The 24,081-nt window shown below is 49.0% G+C and overlaps 1 protein-coding gene and 1 long non-coding RNA gene across 5 annotated transcripts in view; one reads left to right on the top strand and one right to left on the bottom strand.

Annotated features, from left to right (window-relative positions):
* The window catches only part of LOC125393518 (uncharacterized), a 31,048-nt gene extending 15,910 nt beyond the window's left edge, over positions 1-15,138 (bottom strand). For 2 of the 3 annotated variants that reach the window (XR_015003361.2, XR_007229831.3), the window contains exon 1: positions 14,212-14,351. This is a non-coding gene — a long non-coding RNA (uncharacterized LOC125393518). Of the gene's footprint in view, positions 1-14,211; positions 14,397-15,028 lie in introns of those variants that run through there. The other variant, XR_015738311.1, reaches the window with a different exon arrangement.
* Emx2 (empty spiracles homeobox 2) lies at positions 14,922-21,450 on the top strand. Of its 2 annotated transcripts, XM_048424200.3 has the most exons (3): positions 14,922-15,749; positions 17,725-17,909; positions 19,946-21,450. In XM_048424200.3, exons 1-3 carry the CDS (start codon positions 15,341-15,343, stop codon positions 20,111-20,113), a joined length of 762 nt encoding a protein of 253 aa, XP_048280157.1. In that variant the 5' UTR covers positions 14,922-15,340; the 3' UTR covers positions 20,114-21,450. The 2 variants fall into 2 exon arrangements, with proteins under 2 accessions (XP_048280157.1, XP_048280158.1); XM_048424201.3 differs by lacking the exon at positions 17,725-17,909.
* The last annotated feature ends 2,631 nt before the right edge of the window (positions 21,451-24,081 follow it).

Below are 24,081 nucleotides of genomic sequence, written 5' to 3'. Positions count from 1 at the left end.
AATAACTGACTTGGCATGGTTTGAGAGACAGGGGAACCCTGGGGAGAACTACCCCTCATCTAAAACCCACACCTTGATTCTTCCAGCCCAGTCACTCCTGGGAGAGGTCTGATACTCTTATAATGAAGTCATATCTATCACAAAGATCCTTGGGGCGACTTAGCTGAGAAATAATTACATGTGTCTCAGAACTGGGAGAGCAAGGGTTTCCATCCAACAATCCATGATGCTCTTTAAAAAAGGGTTTCACTATAAACTAAAGCTGGGGTGGGGAGAGGCAAGGTTTCCAAGCCAGGATGCCATGTTCTAATTCCTGCTTTTATGTCTTGGCATCATCTCATTTGTATGTCTATATCACTGTGTAGACATATTAAAGCAACATTAAAGGAGATTAAAAGAGGAACAACTGACATCCATAACCATACCGCTGTAACTAAACTGGTCACATGCCTGTTCCTCCTTGCTTAACTGCACAGGCAGGGCGTGAATGCTTTCTCATTGTCAGCAATTAAACAATCAAGAAGTACATGGCGTCACCAGGAAAGCTGCCCAGTTTACCGCGGACTCTCTAGGTCCCTTTTCCTGTACTAGGGTCACTCTGCTGCCAGCTTAGTGCAAATCTCTCCAGAACGTTTCTACACGCTTCCATCCAGGTCTGTGCATGCCGCTGGGCACGCAAGTGGTATTTGCATTAAGCATTAACAGAATCATATTATGTATTGTTCTAGAATAGTGGTTCTCAACCTTCTTAATGCTGTGGTCCTGTAATACAGATCCTCGTATTTTGATGACCCTCAACCATAAAATTATTTCTATTGCTACTTCGTAACTCTAAATTTGCTACTGTTTTGAATAGTAATGTAAATATCTGTGTTTTCTGATGGTCTTCGGTGACCCCTCTGAAAGGGTCATTCAACCCACAAAGGGGTTGTGGCCCACAGGTTGAGAATGCTGTTCTAGTGCTTGCTTTTTCTTCCCTTTAATCGGTCTTAGAGATCTTCCCATGATACTTCAGAAAGCTACTTCCATTTTCTGTCTTAAGGAAGGATCCTTACTGTTCATGGAAAATCTCCCATTAGTGGATATGTAAGTTGCTTTTACATTTTCAGTCTCTGAAACTGACTCCATGGATCCTGCAGCCTTGAGCTTTCTGCTTCTCTGCCAGAGCCGGTCCTTCATGAAGTCATCCCACTGATCTGCTGTAGAAAGTCATGAAGAAATTTCTCCTCTTACATTTCCAGTGCCCAGAACTGTGCCTCATGCAGCACTTTTATGCAGGAAGCATTTGCTGAATAAATAATCGACCATTAGCAGGAAGATATAGTTGCAAACTACTTTTACAGCTGATGCTTGTCAGAGGCCCACAGCTTACAAAGACATTTTGATTTCCTAATCATAACCAGCCCTCAGAACTACCTTATGAGGTCATGACTTCCTGATGAACTGTGGCCTGAAGTCAGGGGTTGGGAGGCAAGGGTCAAGGTTCAAATCCTTGTCCTGAGATTTCCTGCGTCAATCCTTGGGGAATCTACTTAACCTTTATGGGCTCCAATTACTATTTTTCAAGTATTTATTACTATTATAATTTTGTGTGTACAGTCTCTGATTCTCTCTGTCTCTGTCTCTCTCTGTGTGTATGTATGTATGCACACAAACTACAATGCCCATGTAGAGGTCAGAGGATGGGCTTGGGTATCGGTCCTTCCCTTGTTTGAGGCAGTTTCTCTAGCTGTTTTCCTTTATGCTGCATTTTCCAGGCTAGCTGACCTGTGAGTTTCCTGTGGGTTCTCCTGTGTCTGCATCCCATGTTTCTGTCGGAGAGCTGGGATGAGAGACAGGTACCACCACATCCAGTTTTTATATTGGTTGTTCCAAGGATTCAAACTCAGGTCATCAGGTTTGTGCTGAAGGGTTTTTATGGGATAAGGCAGCTCCCTGGTCCCAGTCCTAATTTTTAAATACGCAAAATAGGGAGGGCGAACACACAGATACACACATAACATACATGTACACACATATACACATATGTACACATACATACACACACCACACTCTTTCCCTTGAAAGAGACGCATGATATTTAAATGTGACATTCTATACCAACTACCTCATGCCCAAAAAACTCAATAAATAATTGATTCCCTTTGTCCCTTGTCCCACAAGTCCTTTCCACCTGCCTAGAGTCAGTCACCAACACACTTAGCACCAAGTTTGGCGGCCCCTGAGACACCCCACTGCTTTCCCCGAAGAATCTCCTGAATAGCCTTGCTTCATCTCCAGGAGTGTCTTGGAAATGCCACAGGAAGCATCTGCTTGCCTTGAGTCATTGAGATGTAACAGCGGCAGCTTTCTCCTGAGTGCTTTTCATCTGGACACCGATCCCATTAAACAGCGGCTGACTGTCTAGTTCCCCAGCTCGCTCTTGAGGGCCAGCACTGTGATTGACTAAATTTGTTAATTGCAGGTCAACTACAGATTTCCTTGTAAATGGTAAATGCTTCATTGGTGGAGTGAAAATGACCTAAAACTTCTACAAATATCTGATTTTTAAGTGATCCCATGCTTTCATGTTTCTAAAGGTCCAAGGCCTCTTAACCCAGTCTGTTCTATGACACATCCTGGACACCCTGCCAGCTTCACTATTCGGCATTTTGGGGGGGGGGGGGAACTGGCCTTTTCTTTCTTCCCCAGAGCCTGGTTTTTGCTTTTCTCTCTGCCTCTCCTCAGCAAGACCCATTGCAGACAGTTCTTTCGGGTCATAGTCATGTGGCCTTTATATATTTTTTTCCTTTTTCCTTTTGTAGAGGCAACTTCCTCACACTACTTTTCAAATAGTGCAAAAGTAAAAGCCATCAACATGCCCAGCAGCCTTGGAAAAGGAAAAATAGCCGTGGACAGCAGTGACAAAATGTGGCCTCTCCCACCTGTGAGGCGGCCTCTCCCACCTGTGAGGCGGCCTCTCCCACCTGTGAGGCGGCCTCGCTTACTGTGCACCAGCTGGGTCTCCTCTGCTAGGCAGTGGTCTCCTCAGAGGTAGAGTATGGGAGTTTTCATCCTGAATTCCAAATGCCAGCCAATGCCTGTCACGTACAGATATATCGGGTGGGGGGCAGTGAAGGAATGTTGCTTTCGCTTTTTTCATAGTTTCTGTGGGTATGCTTGTGCTCCTATCAAGCTTAAAATTCTGTAATTTATAAGGAGATAATTAATGGGCCCGTAGTGGATTTCTAACCGCTTGATGTAATTTGTTTTTATGAAGGACAACACAGAGTATGCCAGGTACTGACTACAAAGAGGTCTCTGGAATCCTTAGCGGTTAAACCCTGTTTTCCTTCTTGACCCGACTTGGACTCTGGAGAAGTGCAGTGCGGGGTGGAGGGTTTGGGGGAAGAAATCAAAGGAGAGGGGGGTCTGGCAACTGTGTCCCTTTGAAGGATGCAGCCTAGCTGCCTGCCCTCTCCATAACTGCAAGGGTGGGGTAGCTTTCCAGAGCCCAGCATCTGACTGTCTTCTGGTGAGTCCTTCCTTTTCCAGTATGTTCTTTTGCTACAGTATTTGTCTAAGATTCTTTTCTTTTGCAAAAGTATAAAAATTCGCACTAAAATACTTTAACGTCTTAAGTGTGATGAGTTTTGCGTTTTGGCAACTGCATGCATCTGCTACCATTACCCGAATGAATCCAGCTAAAAAGTGTTTCCGGGCCCTGAAAAGTTCCTCCAGAAGTCTTCCCGGTCAGTCCCATTCCAGAGTCCCATAGCACTGGTGGCTGTGCTGGGTATAAGCTTCATGTAAGCAAAACAACTTGTTCCTTCCCCTTCCTTCCTTTTATCCACTAGAACAATAGCAAAGCATGTAGACATAATCTAATTTATTTTCCAAAATGTCAAAAGTTAACAACCTCAAATGTAGGGCAGTGGTGGCTTCTGGGTAGGGGGACTTTCAGAGACTCTTAATGATTTCTTTATTCAGTCTCGTTTAATGTAAAACTATACATCTAATTTTAAAATAACAAAGAGAACAGTTTTTCTCACAGGGCCATGGCTCTTGTAGAAAAGTGGGCACCAAAGTACATCAGCCCCTGGTCAGATAGCTCTCTGCTTCCGGTTGGGGTTCTTGATTTTGTTTTTGAACACAGAACAGTTTGACCAAAAGATTCTTCCTACCTCAAACTTTTTACTTGTGAAAAAAATTATATACTCACATATCTTAAAATCTTGGCTGTACATTTGAGTTCTAGTGGTAGCAGAGTCAAACGGTAGCAGAGAAAAAGATGCAACTGTCTATCAAACCGATAAATTCCCCTGGAGACCAGCTGACACAGGTAAGGGGTGGTTTCCTCTCCTGTGTCCTTGTGACTGCAATACAGACATGTACACATGGAGAAGGGGCAAAGAGGAGAGGCATAAGTACTTTGCAAGTTGGGAATCCTGACACAGTGTTTGTAGGAACACTCAAAACATGAAGGAGGAAAAACAGCCTCCTGACTTCTTGGCAGAATGGGAAGTACAACTCCATTGGTTAAATGGTCCCATATGCGGTAACCACCAAAACTGGGGCGGGTGGGGGTGCTTGACACAGGCTGCAGGGTGATGCCAGGACTCTATATAGCCCGGCTAGACGGTGGGCAAGCTGAGAACCTCATTGAACCTGTCTCCACTTCTCTAAAATGGGGTGATGATGGCTAGTGGGAAAGGGGATACAAGTAGTATACGCTGTTCATGGAACAACAGCTCACTGGCTATTCTGGATTAGGAGTAAGCGCTCTGGGATCCAGGCTCTGTATCTTAGCATTACCCACTTTGTTTGGGGGAAGGTCATGAATTGGAATCAGGTTACTTTCTTACTGGGGAGACATGGACATTTTGTAAGTGAATTAGAGGAATGGGCAGGAATTCCAACTCACTGTGTGTGTGTGTGTGTGTGTGTGTGTGAGAGAGAGAGAGAGAGAGAGAGAGAGAGAGAGAGAGAGAGAGAGAGAGAGAGAGAGACCTGGGGCCAGTGTGACTATCAGAGCCTCAGTTTTTCACGTGGAAAATGGGAGTAGCCTCCAATGGCTTTGATTATTGTTTCAATGCATTGTTATGTGTATTTTGTGCTTAACTCAGCGGCTGAGACAAGAACTATCATTGTTAGGAATGGGTTATCTCTCATCTGAGATGTCCTAGCAAGGACAAGAAAAGAAACTGACCTTACCCTATCTTCCAGCACACCTGAGCAGATGCCCTGTAAATCAGGGCCATGGGGGCTCAGAACAAGGGGCTTTGATGCTTACACAATTAGAATGGAGTTTTCCACCATGCTGAACATGGACAAGATGGATCACCTGGACTGAGAAAATGGGCCAGATACGCCCGAGGCCATCTGGGGGAGTGCTGCAGCCACATGGTTGGCACTCTGCAGCTCTCCTCATCTGGAAGGCCTGTTCTGATGCTCCAAGGCAGCTGGCCCAGAGAAGGCAGCCCAGAGAAGTAGGGGTTGGTTGTTTTGTTTTTAGCAAAGAGAGGTCACAATCCTCTTCCTTCCCCGAGCTCATTTTAACCCCACCTATGGGCCCCTTTCGGATCTCCTTCACATCCACAGGAACCTTTCTCCAAGTCTCAGAGGCAGGCTAAGGGCCTCTCTAATCCCTGGATTTTTGCTAGACATGGGGAGCTGAAGCCAAATTCACTGTTTCCTGGTACAAAATGTTTGCAACAGGTAACCATTTGGGAGTGGGGATACTTGTAAGAAAAAGCAAGTTGGCTAACACAACGCGCACCCGTTTGCTGTTTGGGGAGTGTCTTCAGCTTTCCAATCCCAGACTAACTTCCCTTCACAATACCCAGGTCTCTTATCTACCACTTTGCTGTTCATACTGGAACGTTTGGGGCCTTTCTCATCACGTGCTTGATGGAGCTGCCTACCTCTGCCGCGGCCCAGATGAATCTTTTTATTTTCCTTGGGCCCACCTGTCCCTGCCCTTGCTGAGAGGGCGCTGTGGGGGTTGAGGGTGGAGGGTAGGGCGATCACGTGCTCAACCGTGATTTTAGCCTTTAATTTCTCTGAAAATCAGGCTGGAATTGAAAAGCTTTGGAGTCGGGCTTTACAGTTTGGGGTTTAGAGGGTTGCGGGACTGCAATGGGGCTCTGAACCGCAGCAGAATCTTCCCCGCTTGGAGCCCAGCTGTTTATTGCCTGGAGCCCGGAACCTGAGGTGAGAGGCCTCCTCCCCTGTTTTCCCAGATGCTCCAGCTGAGCATGTGCTTCGCTATTCTAAGTAATTTTTAATTCATGGCATAACTTTGGGAACCTCTGAATAACCATCCTTAGAAACACACCAACTCCTACAACTCAGGGAGTAGAGGAGGCTCCCTCTACCTCGGGAGTGGTTAGACCAGAGCGCCTCTGCTGTTCCTCACTGCCAAGTCCTCTTCCTGGAAATGCAATCGGACCCCAAGGTATTTTAAAGTTGGCTTCAAAGCGGCTTCGGTTAGGACTTTGCAAAGTTAGATGAAAACAAAACAAAAACCAAAACATCAAATACTCGCTTACAAAGAGATTAAACACACACACACACACACACACACACACACCACGCACTCAAATACATAGAACATGCAAATATCTACAGAACAATGTATAATTCATATAATGAATAAAACAAATACTAGATAATTAATATGAACATAAAATAACATAGAAGTTAGATGCCATAAACTAAACAACACTCAGGGAAAATCAATACGTATTATGTAGTAAACAGTATATAATGCAAACAAAATAAGTTATAGGTCCTGTGTGTGAAACACAATGATGAGGTGTGCTGGAGCTTTATATCTACGTCACAGAAAGGAAAACACCTAGGGCTAGGTCCTGCTGCGCAAGCTGAGTCCCCAAATCCTCATTTATCCTAACTCCCCAGAGCCTACCCTGTCTCCAAGATGGATTAAAATATCCCTCCAAAGATTAGTTTCTTGTTGGGATAACGGAATGGCAGGATTTTTTAAAAGGATCAAAATCTAACTGGGGGGAGGGGACAAATTTCATAAATGCAGCGGGAGGGCACACTCGCATGGTCACCTTAAGCCTGTTTGGTCCCTAGAGCATATGTCTAAGTGCTCTGCCGCGCAAAAGTAGTTTAACTTGCCCTTAACCAACGTAGACATTTACAGCCAATTTAAACCTTGAAATGAATCTTTATTTGCAAGATCTGAATGCTGGAGAGGCCCTTCAGCGCGGCGATCGAAAAGGCAGTTTCGAGACCCATGGACGGGTTGAAGGAATTTCAAAGCAAAGTAAAACGCACAGTTAGAAAAATTATATTAAGGGCGCTCTCAAAAGTAAAGCGGTTTATTAGGTGCTGCGTGCGTTTACTCTTCCCAGGAAGGAGAAATTAGAGAATCACTTCTAAGGAAAGTTACCGAAAGGACGCCGCCAGAAAGGAGGAAACGAAGTCGAATGGGGCGGCTAGCAGCCTGAAACACTGGGAATTATTTTTCTTCGAAGTCACCCAGGTCTGGAACCTCGATAACAGTCGAAAGCTGTGTGTGTGCCTAAAGCAAGAGCGCCTTCTGTTTTCTAAGGGGAAATTGGAAGGCCTAGAACTGCCGCGGGTCTGGTCCGCCACCCGGCTCCTGAGTCCGAGGCCGGAAGGCGCCGCGGACAGCGCCCCAGCAGCGAAAGCTAGGAGCGTTTATTTGCTATCACTTTAACTCTTGCTGACTGGTTCTCTTCAAGCGCCCTGCGGCGGGCGGAGTGTTAGACAAGCCCTGTAGTCTGTAGCTCTCACCTCAGAGTCAATATTATCTCAGATGGGCACAATAGACTGGAATGAAAAGCTAATATTGAACCAATGCGGTCTCTGCTCGCGCTGCCGCGATGCCACTCTTTGTTGCGCAGCTCGGGGCGAGCCTCTGGCAGCCCAGCTAAGCGGAGGGCTTCGGCATTCTGGGACCCTCTTACGGCGCTGGGGGGCAGGGGTGTGTGTTCACTGCTGGTCAGAGAGGCCCAGGCAGGCTGCAGCTGCTTCGGCACCCTCAAAGGCCCTTCTGCACCCCCACTCCCTGGCGGCCTCTCTTCTAACAGCTAGTAGTTGGTAGTGAAGACCAGAGCTCCGGTGGAAAGAGAGCTGCACCGCACTTCCCTGCGCTGCAACAGGGTGATGCAAACAGGAAAGTCAGGCCCAGTGAGTTCAGTTTGTATGTACCAGGGGCCCCTGAAAGCTGTGAATGTGACTTGGGGCATGGGCAGCTTGGGCACGGGAGCCAGAATCATGAGCCCTAGAAAGAGGCCATAAGGCCCTGTTTCAAAGTCTAGAGCTGTTGGTAAAGGGTAGATACTGGAAGGGGATGGTGTTTTCGGGCATCTCAGGAGTCTCCGCGATGGGTAGGTGGCCAGAACTGAAGCACTAAGGAAGTCTGAGCTACTGTCCCTTTTTGCCTCCTGCTCAGGGCTTACGATGTTCTGTGAGCACTAGAAGAGTTTTCAAGACCCCTTTTGAATCTCCATCGGGGAAAGACACAGGCAATAGGACTCCTCTCCCACCCACAGGTGTGCAGAGGCACATCCTGTGACTCCTAACTCTTGGGCATTGGGTTGGGAAATGTGACTTTTAGGACAGATGGTGGGCCAGTGCAAGCAATCAAGGGCCAACATCACAACGATGCAAGACGGCATGAAGAGGCCTTGTGACTTGGGTCAGTTTGGGTGACCCATTTGAGGATGGGGTCTCTTTGCTGACCTCTCAAATTGGCCAGAGTGTGCTCTGGAGACTGGGTGGCAGGGTGGCTAGGATTCTCAAAGCTCTTTGGGGACTAACCAATGCATCTAGTCAGGAGATGGCAAGGTGGCACAGTGTGGGACCCTCAGTTTTCTCACCTGGAAAACGGGCATCTTACCATTCACCACACTTTGAAGTTCACTGACTCATGGGTGTGAAAGGACATTCTTCAAGCCCAAATGCCACACAACAGAGGATCTGTTTCCCAAGTTTTTGTGGCGTTCTCCCCAGCTTTCAAGGAGAGCTCAAAAGCAGTTGGGAACAAAGTTGTCAGAGAGCCCAGGAAGGTGCTGAAAGACTCTGTACACACACCCTGGACCTATATGTGCCTTGGAGGAGCCACTTTAGGGTGACTGGGGGGATGCCACACTCTTATCACACAGAGGTACCTGCAGACAGAGCTGCTTCATGTCTTGGGCAGTCACCTGGGCAAGCCTGCCCATGTTCCCTGGCTCCTGTGTCCTTGTGTGTGAGAAGAGTTGCTTTCCTTGCCTTGCTTGGCCTTAATTTGAAGATAACTGATGGAGAAAATGGTGACACCCCTCCTCGCTTGATTATTTCTTTGCTTTCAATAATGAACCATCAGGGCTGTGTGTGCTGAGGATTGATGAGCCCGATGTTCCTGGTGTGTCTCCTGAGGTAATGTGGCATTCTGGACCTAAAGGTGGGGTTTACAATAGAATGGTTTCCAGAGATCCAGAAACTCACGGTCTCTCACTGACAGTGCATCTTTCCCCCAGAAGCCAGGATTCGGGGAGACTCTCTCTCTGTGGTGGGCACCTCCAAGTCTGCACTTTGAGCAGTGTGGCCGAGGGTAATGCTCCAAGGCCGTCTACATACCATCCGGGTTTCCAGGAGATTCTATGCAGTTTCTACTGCTACACCTCAAGAGAGGAGCTTGGTTGCTCTGGAAAAGATGAGGTCTGTGTGTGTCTAGTGGCAGGGACGGGATGGATCACCAAAGCCCCTTTGCTGCGGCACAGTCCTATCTTTCAGGTTTGCGGATAGTGATACTCTGGCCCCTGTGCTGTAATCAACAATTCCCCCATCTCGATCTGTCCTCCACCAGCCACAAGGGGGCGTACATCTAGGAGAACTGCACCCTGCAACCCCAGTTCTAACTCTACTCAGGATCCCCACAAGGCCCATTCTCTAAGCCACAGTGGTTGGGCAATAATATCTAGGTTCTCAAGCATGGAGTTGGGGTCACCCTTGCGCAACAACTGGTTATCTCCCTGGCTTAGGCGGTCCCAGTCGCCAAATTCTTGGTAGAGTGGAACCTATCCATTGCTTCCTTGCTCCCTGTACTACAGGAAAGCCTAGCTCTTAGAGAAGGGGAAAGTACAGCAAGAATGAACTCTAGAGCTGAGTTGAAGCCAATGAAAGCAGGTGAGATGCAAGATCAAGTCACCCTCCCTTCCCAGTAGCCAAGAGCCTCCTCAGAGATTCTCCTCTGGTTTGGACTGTGATTGGTGGCAGTGGGCGCAACCCCTAACACTTTCAGCAAACTCGGAGGGCGCTGCGCCCAAGCGCCTCGCTTGCCACTAGGCGCCGCTGCGCACACGTGGATCGGCACTCTGGGTCTCCTCGCTGGCTCCGCGAGAGAACTCTGGGGAGGATGCCAGAAAGGGATTTACCGTGATAATTTTAAAAAATGTTTTTAAGGTCTTAATTCTCCTTTTTGTTTTCCCACAGCCGTCCTAGCTTTCAGAGGTGGAAGAGACCGGGATAATAGTTATAGACCTGGAGAAACTTTGTAACCAGCCCTAGTTTGGTCCTTCTCAGGACACCTTACACAAGCCTGGGCCACTGGTGAACAGTGTTGTTCACCACGCTGGGGCACTACAGGGTCCAAACACCAACACAGCACTAAGGAAAATGTAAAGAATGCCGAAAGCGAGCCAAGCTCACCTACCCAACGACCTGTAAGATACTGGTTCTGCCTTTGGTGATAACCACATCCCAGGAACCCCAACTCGCTAGAGCTGCATGATGTTAGCCACCCACCCCAGATATTTCTGGAGCCTAGCACTCACGCAGGTAGAGTCGAGGGCTCAGCTTCTCTGCTAGTAGAGGCCCTACAGGAAACTCAGAGTCGCAAAGGGTTATCACAGATCCCCAGAAATCTTTGCCCTTTGATACAGAGTCAAAAATCAGGCTGTTCTCATCCCCAGCACCTCCTGGAAGAAGTTCATGGCCTTTCAGGGCAACATAGGGGAGCATGCCAGGGGTGAGGTTAGTGTGAATGTCTTTGTACAACTTTATTGTTCAAACTGTGAGGCCCTGGCTGGGTCCAGAAAATGACAACAACATCCATGAGAGGAGTCGATTTTCTATTAATGTTCATTATGGGCTCAACACTGTCCGAACAGTTTGCTTTGCCTGTCTCTCGCAATAATCCAAAAATGCTATTGCACTGCTATTTATTCCCATTCGGAGGAAGAGGGGGAAAAAAGGCAAAGACAGTAAATAGCTTACCGAAGGTGACACAAAGAAGCTGTGAGTGCAGTCGGGGGAAGTTTTATTAGGTATAATTATGAATAGAAAAATTCACTTTGTACTGTACAGTTTGAAGACGGGTTGTGTAATTACCTTCATTCTGATAAAGAACACTTTGATCATGCTACCATCCAGAAACTCACCCCGCACTGTACTGTCTGCTTCCTAGACACAAGGGTTGTATTTTACATAAAACAGAATGAGGGCAGGGGAGACTGAGGGGTTGACCCAGGTCGTTCAGTAAGAGACAAATACAAGATCTTGATCACATGTGTCTTCTAGTCCTCTGCCTGCAAAATCTATGATGTTCAAATCTCAGTGACTTGGGGTAACCCCAACAGTTTGTACAGGTACTTAGCTAAACAGCTCCTTCTTGGGTCCTCAGTAAACAAAGAAGGTGCGAATTCTGCTAGGCCAGAAGTCAGCGGTGTCTCCCTCTAGGAGCTCTGATTTCCAAGACGGACTTGAAGCCCAGAGCCCCGGTGTGCCTCTGCTGGGCAGTGTGGTTAATGAGTTACTCTCTAGTTAATTCCGCCACACGTCCAGGGCACCTCGGGCTGGAGGCATGAATTAGCATAGATTACTGGGCTTGTAGGGCTTCTGCACCCTGCCCGACTCACAGGAACCTGCTTTTCTTCTTCCGTGGAGGTGGGCTGAAAGTGGCACAGAGCCCCCTAAGGTTCAGGTGCTTGAGACAGAGGTACTGATTTCGTTTAGAATCCAGGGACCATACCCGCTGCTCATGAGCACTGGCCACCTGCAGGCCACCCAGAGTCCACCTCCAGTGGCAATCCTAGTGGCAGATGAGCAGTTTGCAAGAGGCTGGTTGGTGTCTTGCTGAGGATAGATACCACGAAATCGCTGAAATGTCACTTCCTCAGGCAAGGGGACCCTTATCTGAAGCCAGTCGCTCATTCCCTTAGAACATTTCCCCAGCACATCCTGGCCAAAAGAGGTGAAGCATGAACAAGTACCAACTACATATGAAGCACTCAAGGCCAAACATTTTAAACCCATGCTACGGGGATCTCAATCAAATCTGCCAACCAGGCTTGGATTCCTTGGCCTTCAAAGTCAATAACTGTGATACCCTCAGCTAAATTCACAAATGCTAACTCAGGGGTAGGGTTGGGGTTGAGGCACCACACTTGGTTCCACAGAGTTTCAGGCCCATTTTGACGGCCCAGCCTCATCTTCTTGCCCTCCTCTAGAGGATATGCCGTGTGACAAATGGGTGTGTTTGCTCCTAGTTTCAGAAGCCCCCAGTTAACCCCCCAGTTCCTGTGACGCTTGCTTGGCTAGGCACACGCTAAGACTTCTGCCCTTCTCAGAGCTTCAGACTTCAGAGGCCTGAGCGCCTAGAGGCCTCTATTTCCACAGTCCAGATAAAACCTGGGAGAGATTTCTCAGCTGTATTTGGGGGAGATAGTTCAGCTGGGAGGACTGTGTGGCCTTCAATTCCCACCGTTTCCATAGCGCTGTATCTAATGCCTACAATATTTGGGTTTGACAAAAAAAAAAAAAAAAAAAAAAAAAAGATAAAGACACAAGGCCACCTAGAAAAGAAGGTGAAAATGGGCCAGGACCAAAGGACTGGTGGTTCGGGGTCTGAAGTCCAAGGCAATGGCTGATTTATACCATTGTGAGGGCAAAGCTGAGGCTCACTCCTGTCTGCAGGGTTAACCGTGAGTGTGTTTGCACAAGCTGGAATACTCTGGGGGGATTCGAAGTGAAGGAGCAGCAAAAGAAACTCCTGTGGTCTCCAAATTAATCTGTCTGGAGCCTCAACAACACCGGGAACTCTTTTTCTCAACTCCCACTCTACCTAGAGGTCCCTGAGCTTCAGCCTTCTCAGAGGAACACTACAAGAAACACTCAAAACCTAAACAACAGCAGATGAAAACCGGGAAACAAACGGGAGGGAGGGCTGGCAAGGAACCCATTATTGTCGGACTTCCTGGCGCGTCCTATGGCCCAGACCCTTGGTGGAATCAGATGGTTTTCACACTCCCTCCAGAGGACTTCACATCTCTCTTCTGCAGAGCTAGTTCTCCCGGGTCTCAGGCAACCTAGTCACCAAACACAGACATTTTATCCCTCTTAGGATAAATGGCTTCGACCTGGGAGTAATAGATTTAAAGGACGCCAGAAAAAAAAAATTTTATCATTAATTGTAAACGTGCAAAATACCTGCTGGTACTTCACTTTAGAAGAATGTAATTGGCAAAGGGTGGATGGGTGGGGGAGGCGGCTGATGAATAGATAATAGATCTTTAACCACCAATAAACAGAGAGCAGCGCCAGCAGGCTGGGGGATGTGATCATAATTATGCCACAGCGTGAGCCAATGGGGACCGGAGAAGTCGGCCCTAAAATCATCCCAAAACCGAAGGCGAGCTCGAAAATGCGGACAGGGCCTAGGACCGGAGACGAGATCCTAAGTGCCTAGTTGCGAAACCTAGGTTTGCAGAGCAACCCAGCCCCGGGACCACAGATGTCAGAATAAAAATAGGTACGGTACTGATAACAACAACAATGGTAACAATGTCAACACTTCTAACGACAACGGAACGAAAACACAATCACCACTTCAGCTTCTGACCTAGGACCCAAGACTCCTTTCCCAATTATCCCCACGTATCCCAGAAAGAACTGTTTTGGGGAAGGAGGTGAGTGCCCTCAGGACAGGAAAAGCAGGAACTCTAGGGTGAGAACTGGAAGTCCACTGCTACCGTACAAGCACAGCTGGCTTCTCAGGTTTCTACTTGCAAACGAACCAGCCGGGTCAAAGACTGCAAGCGCGTGGACCCTGAAACCTCGAGGCTATGCTTGGTTGGAGGGGTGGGAGGACCCCCCTCCTCGCGCCTAGGAAACCTCGGGAGTTTTGCTGGGGGTGGGGATTGGTGTGAATGAAACGGGTTAGCCCTAGTCCGCAATCAGTCCCCGCCCGCTTACCCTCGCCGGACTCCCGAAGCCATCTCAGTGACCTGGACGCCAGGCGGCAGGGGACAGCCTCAGTGGAGCTCAGGGCGTGAAGAAATCTGCGCGTCTGTCGGTGCTTCGGTCCTAGCAGCTTCGGCGCCGGCGCCGCAGGTTTAGGATCCAGGGGTCCGCAGCAAAGGCTGCGCGGGCCGAAGACTCTGCAGGGACCCGGGTGCCCCGGAGGGAGTGGTGTTAGTGCAGTTGGAGGCGGTGGCTGAGGGGGAGGAGGTGGGGAAAGAGGAGGAGGAGGAGAAGAACGAGGAAGAGGAGGAGAAGAGGGAAGCGGAGGAGGCGAAAGAGGAGGAGAGAAGCCGCAGCGGGCGCCGAGGGAGCGAGGAAGCTAGCCCGGAGCGACTGGCGAAGGCACCGAGAGGTCGGCAGCCGAGCGGGCGGCTGGAGGCACAGTTAGGGCAGCGGCGCCGACTCCGTTCCACTCTGGGCCGGGATCCAGGCCTCCGGGTTCCCAGGCGCTCGCCTCCCTCTGACGCACTTTAAAGAGTCTCCCCCCTTCCACCTCAGGGCGAGTAATAGCGACCAATCATCAAGCCATTTACCAGGCTTCGGAGGAAGCTGTTTATGTGATCCCCGCACTAATTAGGCTCATGAACTAACAAATCGTTTGCACTACCAGTGAAGAAGCGAACACTTCCATGGATTGTCCTTGGACTTAGGGCGCCCTGCCCGCCTTTTGCAAAGGAGAGAAAACTTTTTTTGCCTCCCCCGAGAACCCCCCTTCCCTGCCTCTAACTCCAATCTCCCCCCCACGCCATCTCGCTCAAAAAAATATTACCCCAATCCACGCCTGCAAATTCTTCTGGAAGGATTTTTTCCCCCCTCTCTCCAGGTTGGGCGCGTTTGGTGCAAGATTCTCGGGATCTTCGGTTTTGCCTCTCCTCCCCCTCCCCCCTCTTTTCCTTTTTCCTTTCCTTTCTTTCTTCCTTCCTTTCTTTCCTTTCCTTTCCTTCCCCCCCACCCCCACCCCCACCCCAAACAAACGAGTCCCCAATTCTCGTCGATCCTCGCCGCGGGCAGCGGGTAGCGAAGGCAGCGCGCTGCGGTCGCCGGGAGCAGGGAGCCCTGGGCGCCCGCTCCTCGGCGCAGCATGTTTCAGCCGGCGCCCAAGCGCTGCTTCACCATCGAGTCGCTGGTGGCCAAGGACAGTCCCCTGCCTGCCTCGCGTTCTGAGGATCCCATCCGTCCCGCGGCGCTCAGCTACGCCAACTCCAGCCCAATAAATCCGTTCCTCAACGGCTTCCATTCGGCCGCTGCAGCCGCCGCCGCGGGCAGGGGCGTCTACTCCAACCCGGACTTGGTGTTCGCCGAGGCGGTCTCGCACCCGCCCAACCCCGCCGTGCCGGTGCACCCGGTGCCGCCGCCGCACGCCCTGGCCGCCCACCCCTTACCCTCCTCGCACTCGCCACACCCCCTCTTCGCCTCGCAGCAGCGGGACCCATCCACCTTCTATCCCTGGCTCATCCACCGCTACCGATATCTGGGTCATCGCTTCCAAGGTACGTGCCACGTCGCGGAGCTGAAGCGCGCCGTTCCGGTTGCCTCCTTAACGGGGCCGGGCCTGCTCCGGGTGGGCTCTCCTGGAGGCCTGGGAAGAGGTTAGTCAGTGTGGTGAGTTCTCAGACCAGACAGCTAGGGGCCCGCGTGGCGTAGGTCCCCAATTTCTGAAGTCGAGGTTCGTTTGGGTTATTAACTTGTCCACCACTTAACGTCTTGGAAAGGGGTACGAACCAGGTGTCCGGTGGTATGCGCCGGGGTCGGGCTGGCTGGGATCAGCTGCCTGCGGGCGAAGTCCGCTGTCAAGAAGCCCTGATCCCACAAGGTCCCCAGAATTCTGGTCCCCTGAACCGTTTCCCCGGCCGATCTACTGTATCTCAGGGATTCAAATCGGGCCACATGGCCAGGTTTACTGGACTGTTGATCTCCGCTCTATACCCACTCCACGCCCCTCCAGCCCAAACCAGAGACTTTTAGGTCTTCAAACCCTTTATGTAGGCAAAGGGATGTTCGAAACCTCAGCGCAAACTGTTTCCTTCTTCCAGCTCTGGAGGCCCAAAGTGGGGCGGAACAGAGCAAGTAGAAACCTCCGCAGCTCCACTGGCTCTCCCCTTGACCTGTTTAACTGGGGGATCCCGCAGGACGCGGCGGGAAGGCAGGTTCCGGCTGGTTTCTGTTTGGTTTATTTTTTCTTCTTTAAAAAAGAAGAAAGAAATTAAGAAAAAGAAAAGGGAAAACAACGTAATCGAAAGAAGGCCCGACAATGGGAAATTTGTTTGGGCGTCTTCTTTTTTTTTAATTTCCAATTTATTAATTTTGTTTGCTTCTGGGTAGGGATTGGTAGGAAAGGTAAAACTTTAGGAAAAGAGTATTTAGTTTGTCGATGGAGACCAGAAAGCACCCAACTCAGGTGGGGCAGGATCAATACCAAGGGGCTGCGTTACTGTCAGAGTCTAGAATCGGGTAGCTGCCACCTCAACATTTTATATATACACATATGCATATACATATGTATATACATTCAAAAACCCTCAAACAAAAAGAAATAAACAAAAACACAAACCAAAGCAATACACCTTTCTCTTTCAGTTCACTACTGAATTTACCTCCACTCCCGCTGGGAAAATCGGATGTTTTTTTATTGTTTGGGTTTTGGTGAATAGATTTACTTTCTTTAATAAGAAAAGCCGAAATACCCCAGACTTGCCTTCAAAGTTTAGGGCTCAGCTTCCCCATTCTCGGCCAGCTATGTTTTTGGTCTCCCTGCCACATCAGGAGCAGCCGGGATCTTTGTGGGCCGAAGGAACATCGCGGCCGGTACTTGCGACTCAGTCACCCCTAGTCTCCTGTTCTTCCACTCTCCTCTCAGCTTTCTGCAGCCCAACAACCCCAGAACCGAGTACTCTAGAGGCAGTCTCCTTAGAAACCGGGCATCCTCGCCTCTGGCCCGGTTGTAACGACTAGACCGGCCTCTGCAATTTCCCAGCGAGACAGCAGACAGAAATTCTTGAATAAATTCGTGAGAAAACTGTGGGTAGAGTCCCGCCGTTCTTTCCACGCTTAAGTCAAAAATTTAAATAGGCTAGAAACTAGGCAATCTCTTATTCTTATTTTTGGATGGTGGGCATCAATCTCCTCGCCCGGGATCTCCTGACTTCTGCTCCCGACACACCCGGCATGAAAGTATCCAGGCCTGCGGTGCCAGAGCAGTTGCGGAGCCCGCGGAGATTCGGAGACTGAGGACCTCAGAGACAACCGCTAGTTGGGTGCCGCCCAAATTGGAGCCCCGGGGACCAGGGTCCGGCGGTTCAGCCGGTGTCCTTTTCAAAAGCCCAGGGAATGCCACTGGCCCGGCGGGTTGGGCGCTGCGGACTAGTCAGAGGCCCAGGGAACTACCCGGGCCAGCCCGGCTCCAGAGAAGCCTACGACTAGGGCCTGGGAGGCCCCCTAATGGTACTTCTGTTGTGCACCCTGCAGGGAACGACACAAGTCCCGAGAGTTTCCTTTTGCACAACGCTCTGGCCCGAAAGCCGAAGCGGATCCGAACCGCCTTCTCGCCGTCCCAGCTTTTAAGGCTGGAGCACGCCTTCGAGAAGAATCATTACGTGGTGGGAGCGGAAAGGAAGCAGCTGGCGCACAGCCTCAGCCTTACGGAAACTCAGGTGAGTGTGGCCCAGCAGCTAGGGTACCCCATCCAGATCCAGGCAGACAGTGCCCGGTACACCCACCAGTGCTGAGCTCCGAGAGGGTTCGTGGAGTGTATTTCCACGCCAGAGCTCCGAATTGGTAACTTTCCAGGTGCTTGGCGTTGTTAGGGCAGTATGAGCTGCAGGGATGAGTTCGTTCTTCGGCTCCGCTGCGCAGGCCCCGGGAAATCCAAGCCAACCCACCTCTGTAGTTTTGCTGAGAGTTTTGGTGAGACTCACGGAGGCTCAACTGGGATATAAGATATGGCTAATTGCAGCAGGGTGTTCTGGTGACTAGGGTACAAGGCTGGCGAAGGTAGGGAATGGTTTTGATACAGGTTCTGAAAGATTCTCCACCCACCCGATTATTCTTCTTAAGGGAATGTCGGGGAGTCAGAAGCCGGAGGCCAGGCAGGCTGGGCAATCCTGAAAACTAGACGGTTCATAGAGAGATAGCCTTAGGGGACACGGCCTTCCCTACGCAGCAAGTGTTGGCAGCCTAGCTTGGGTTAGTCCCAAGGCGGGGAGGGGGTTTCAGTCTACAGTAGGAGCTACCGGGCTCCCAGACGCGAGGCAGGGTCAAAGTTCTCAGCAAACAGTAGTAACGTTTGGGGGCAGAGTAAGTTGTACTGCTTTTTCTGAGAAGCTCAAATCGAGGTTTTTGTTTTTGTTTTTGTTTTTTTAAAGTTTTCCCTCCATAGGGTGTGGGGGGGGGGAGAAATAACAAGAAGACCTTGCGGGTTTGTGCAGGGCAGGCAGGCACAAGGCAAGGCCCAGCTGATTTCTCCTGGACAGCCTGGGCAGCGGTGGTCTTTGTCCGCCTCGCTGCCCACACTGCCTGGAGTCTTTGTGTGCGTGTCAAGCCCTGAGCACACCGACGCACGCTTTGGGCAACGCATGGGTGGGGGTTGCGGGGGGAGTGAACCGTCCTTCTCTTTAATTAGCAAACTCAAAGCAAATTAAACTCAGCCTTGCTCAGACTCTGCTTTTTCACGGGGTGGGGCACTTTGGGGGACAGGAGCATTGGGGAGAACAAGCAGGACCTCATGGAAGTCTTAAAGGTGGGAGTGAAGTGGCATCTCAGTAGCTCAAGGGCTCTGACTGGGCCACCGCGATCAGGGCACGGGCTGCAGTTACTACTGTCTTCTTCCTCTGTAACCACATTGCTGGGCAAACTTGGGCAGAGCTGCTGAATAGAGCGTCTCCTAACTTCTCCACGGGGCGCTTGATGGCAGCTGACTTCAACCTCAGCGCTTCAGAGACTCTTAGCTGCAAATTCCAGGGAGGGTCCAGAGGGAAGAGATGTGGCTGAAGTTGAAACTGACCCTACCCTGTTTGGGGACTGGATAGAAGCGGAGGGAAGAGGCGCTCTTCTTCTCCCTCCTGTTCAGTTTCTTTTACTTCCTTCCTAAGTCACAATCTCCCTGAAGCGTTCACTTCAGCCAGGCCCCGAGTGAGGCCTGTAAAGTCGCTATCCACTGGACTTCTTCTAGTTCTGCTCACCTGCCAGTATCCCCCAGCAAGGCCCGAGTACAGGCAAACCCCTATCTTTTACACAGGCCTTGGCCTGGCAGAAGAGGTGCTATATTTAGGCAACTTCAGACTGACAGAAAATAGAAAGCCCATTAGGCCCGGCGGAGACTGAAGTCTTTTCTGCAATCACTGACTGGGCAAGCAAGAAACATACTTTATTTTTTCCTTATTTAATTATTTTTTAAACAAAGTTTTGCATGCTTTGCAAAAAGCTTTTGCTCTAAGTGGGATGTGTGTGGGAGAAATGACTCAAATGAGAGTACTGTGGTTCTTGGGAAAAGGTTCCTTGGTAGGTTTTGAAGGAAAGGGGACTAGGCTTCTCACCTGCAGTCCCTGCTCTCAGGAGATCTAGGAGTGGTCAGTCCTTATGGTCTGTGTCTTGGGGGCTGTGGTCAGGCCTGGGCAAGGGGCAGGCCTCTGTCGTTTGGTAGGAAGGCACCGTGAAGCATCTAACGATGCCCGCTTGCCTTTCCCCACAGGTAAAAGTATGGTTTCAGAACCGGAGGACGAAATTCAAAAGGCAGAAGCTAGAGGAAGAAGGCTCAGATTCTCAACAGAAGAAAAAAGGGACACACCACATTAATCGGTGGAGAATTGCCACCAAGCAGGCGAGTCCGGAGGAAATAGATGTGACCTCAGACGATTAAAAGTACAAACCTAATCCCACACAAATGGACAGCATGGAGCAAAAAAGACAGGGAGAGGAGGGGAAGAAGGAAAAAACCCTACAAAACAAAACCAAACTGCACACACATTCACCAAGAAAGGGAGAAAGGGGAATCTGAGCAGTGGCTCGCAGCAGACTTTGGACAGCGAGGGCACTGGACCGAGCACTGCACACGCACGCACGATCGAGATGGCAGAGGACGGAGGCCCCTTCATCAACGTGCAACCCTCGTCTAAAGAGGCAGCTGAGTGAGTGAGAGAGACAGAGACTGGGAGGGAGAGAGAGAAAGGGGGAAAAGAACGAGAGAGAGAGAGAGAGAGAGAGAGAGAGAGAGAGATTGAATGAGAATGATCCGGTCCTTGTGAGGCAAAGGCACATTCTGACAAGAGAAGCTGTCAGTCAAATGCCAAACCAGGGAAACAAGATGATTGGCAGGTATTCCGCGTATCAAAGTCCATTTAGAAATGATAGTGATTTTTAAAAAAGGCACAGGTCTTTTAATTTTGCACTTCACAGTGTTTCCCCCATCTTTAATTAGAAATAACACAAAATTCCATGTCTAGCCCCATCCTACACCTGTTTCAAAAACTTGAATTGCATGTAGCAGTTGTTGGGCGAATGGTGTCTAAAAAATGAATTGTAATTTTATTTTTCTGTTAAAGACAGGTTCTGTGTATTTTTATTTTTTTCTGAGAAATGTGCAGTCTGTAAAAACACTTTTTTGATACCTTCTGTTGTCAAAGTGATTGTGAAAGCTAAATGAAGTAGGCTCGGAGATAGTGGTCCTCTTACAGAAAAATGAGGGAGCAGGATTGGGATGGAGGGCGGGGGAGGGAGCCCCTGAGAAGAATCAGGACTTATGCTGGGGTTAAACAACAGCAGCAGCAGCAAAAACAATAACAACAAAAACCTAAGTTAATTCTATTTCTTGAATATTTCCTTTCCTAACATTCTGAGACTTAAAACCACCAAAACAACCTTTCCTTTCAGTGGTTGGAGACATTGACTGCAACCATCCAGCCACTCAGTGTAATGGTCATTCAGAACTTTAAGACTGTCTATTGCAAACGTGGAAGGAAAGACTGTAGTTAACGGGGTGGTGGTAGTGTGGCCAACAACATGGGGGTTTTCAAGCACTGAGCTTCTCTTCCAAGACCATAGACTTACTAAAGAGGGTGACAAATGCTTCCTTAGTGTCTTCTATACCAGAATGTAAATATTTTTGTGTTTTGTGTTAATTTGTTAGAATTCTAACACACTATATACTTCCAAGAAGTATGCCAATGTCAATATTTTGTCAATAAAGATTTATCAATACGCCCTCAGAGTAGTTGTCTTGGGAAATTGAAGTGGATCTTTACAAAAGTAACTCTCTATGTCCAATGTGGTCCTTCTTCAACTAGGTTCTAGAGATCCTGACTCCCCACCCAGAAAGGAGCCACACTGACAGGTTTGGGGGAGCACGTATTTTAAAGAGATGTGAATGGACCAGGGAGATGATTAAGACGATCAAACTCTTTTAGACGAGGGAAAGGTGAGAAGTTGTCCAAGCAACTTCGTTGAAGGAGTTTAATTTCAACTCAGGCAAAAAAACAAAACAAAACAAACAAACAAACAAAAACAAAAACCTAAAAGAAAACTCTTACTCCTCTTTACCTCTGTTTTCTTTCTTTTTTCTTTTCTTTTTTAAGTTTAAAATGTAGGATGAATTGAACAATATTCTCCAGGAAAGCTCTTATAACCCGAATTCTGAGGCTTCTAACTTTTTTTCCGACTTCAAACCCCTTAAGGACACATTGTCAACTTCCCATTCTCTTCTTTCCCTCCTTCTTCCCTCTTCTCTCTTGGCTCTAATTTGCTGAAAGTGATGGGGATGAGCCCAAAGGACCCAGACGCCTTATAAGGCAAACGTTCTGAGAAATCTTCCACTCTTAATTTTAACACAGAAAAGAAAAAGTTGTAACCATTCTCAAAGAAAACTTCGCTCCCTTTCCCTCCCCCTCCCCCTTCTGGGGGTCTGAGGTTGTTTTTGCATGCTTCATTTGCTTCCTATCCTGATACGCTGCATTAATCAGTTTTATTTCCATTGATAGAGAAACCTCGTCTGTTCTGTTCGAGCTACAAAGCGTCCTGTGAGCTTTTGTGAAAGTGCAAATCAGTTTAAGCAATTATCATACCAGGAATATGAAGGGAAAAGAGGAGGCCTTGCCCAGTGGTCTCCTTTAATCTCTTAATCCACGGATCCAGGGGGGCTGCCTGGACATAATTTAGGACAATCTCCCCCACCCTTTACACTGTGATAAGGCCAAGTTACAATGCAGGGCAAAAATACAAGCTTTGTTAACATCCTGCCTTGAAAAGTTAAGATTAGACATTCTGTGCACGAGCGGGGAGTATAGGGCACCATGGAATCTTTTCTTTCTGTTTTTTTTTTTTTATCCCCTCCTCTAAAGTAGATTTCATTCTCGGCTTCTCTCCCCTGCCCCCGGTATCTCTGTCACCCTTCTTGGTCTCTGGGTAGACCTGGTTGCTCATACTCTCAGCTTATAGAGACCCTTTCTCTGAGGTTTGTGTTGTGGGGACCGCAGGCAGAGAGATACTTTCAGGAAAATACAGGTGCAACCCGGGAATTCCATAAACTCGCTGGGACTTACGCTGTCTCCACAGTGGGACCATGGCCCTGCTAGAGTTCTACCCAGGGCTTGGCAGTTGCGACTCCTGAACTATATACATCCTTTTCGCTTGGACAAGGGCAGGTTACGTTTTTCATTCTGTCCACCTTCCCAAATCTAGAACGACTTGAGTATAGAATGTAGTTTCGTTAAAATTGAGGCTGACACTTTCATAAAAGAAATGTCCCATCTCGATAAAAAGCTTTCTGCAGTAACCATATACTTAAATTTAAGCACAAGAGAGGGGGTGTGGTGAAGAATTTTTTCCTAAATGTCCTATACAGTGGGACAGCAGTAAAATCATCAGAGAATACTATTAGCTTTGAGGGGGGAAAAAACCTAAAAGCTTTATTACAAACCAAGCTTTGAAAATAGGGGGGATTAGGCGGCTGAAAGGGTCCCACAATGGTAGGAAGAAAAGGTTTCATGCTAATGAGGTTAATGCCCTTTGTATCTCGGGCCTCCACATCTTCATTACGCGCTATCTCCGGCTGCACCGAGCGGCTCAGAGAGCCGCAATCCACTCCAACACCCCCCTTCCCGGCCCAAAGAAGGATTTGATAGCCGCTCTGTTCAAACTAGATAATTATATCTTTTCAAGTCGGAATTAAGATAAAGAAAGTGAAGCAGAGGCGGCTCGCCTTGATCCACTGCAAACAAATTTGGCGCACTTTCGAGTCCTTCCCCCCGCCTCAAAAAGGCAGGACAGTCAGCTTATTAGCCGCTCGTTTGCTTTATTAATTCATCTATTTAAAGTGGCAGGATTAGAGCGTCTAATGTGGGCGCGGGCTGCCGTGGCGCTGAGGAATATAAATATTTGCGAGATGCCATCCCACGATGCCTATCTGGGCGTAGGACTGGGGCAGGGTGAGCAGGGGGCGCATACGCTTCGCGGCCTGGCCCTTTTGCTATGCACTCAAGTTTGGCGGTATCCCGTGGGAGTTGTGTGCCCACTCGTGTTTCATAGGTGCCAGGCCTGGATGCTCCTGGGCTCTATGCTCTCTATGTGCATGGTATTCAGGGCTGTGCTGCTGCTGTTACAGAGCATAGCCAACTGTATGCTGGTTGCCCCACGTCTTCCTTGTGACTTGTAGGTTATAAGCTGATGACATATTTGTGGGACTTTCTCCCCGTGAGTCCCCCTGTCTCCTATGCCAAAAGGATGTTCAGGAGACCAGGTTTTCAATTTCCTTTTTCCTAATAGGGTCAAGTGGAAGCGGGCCAGGGCTACATTCTCCTGTGACACACACCTGGGCTGAGTGTTTCTTCCTTCGAA

The sequence above is a fragment of the Myodes glareolus genome, chromosome 7 (assembly GCF_982192425.1).
Source record: "Myodes glareolus chromosome 7, mMyoGla1.1, whole genome shotgun sequence".
Taxonomy (NCBI): domain Eukaryota; kingdom Metazoa; phylum Chordata; class Mammalia; order Rodentia; family Cricetidae; genus Myodes; species Myodes glareolus.
The sequence above is the reverse complement of the archived record's forward strand: the minus strand, read 5'-3'. Positions and strand labels throughout refer to the sequence as shown.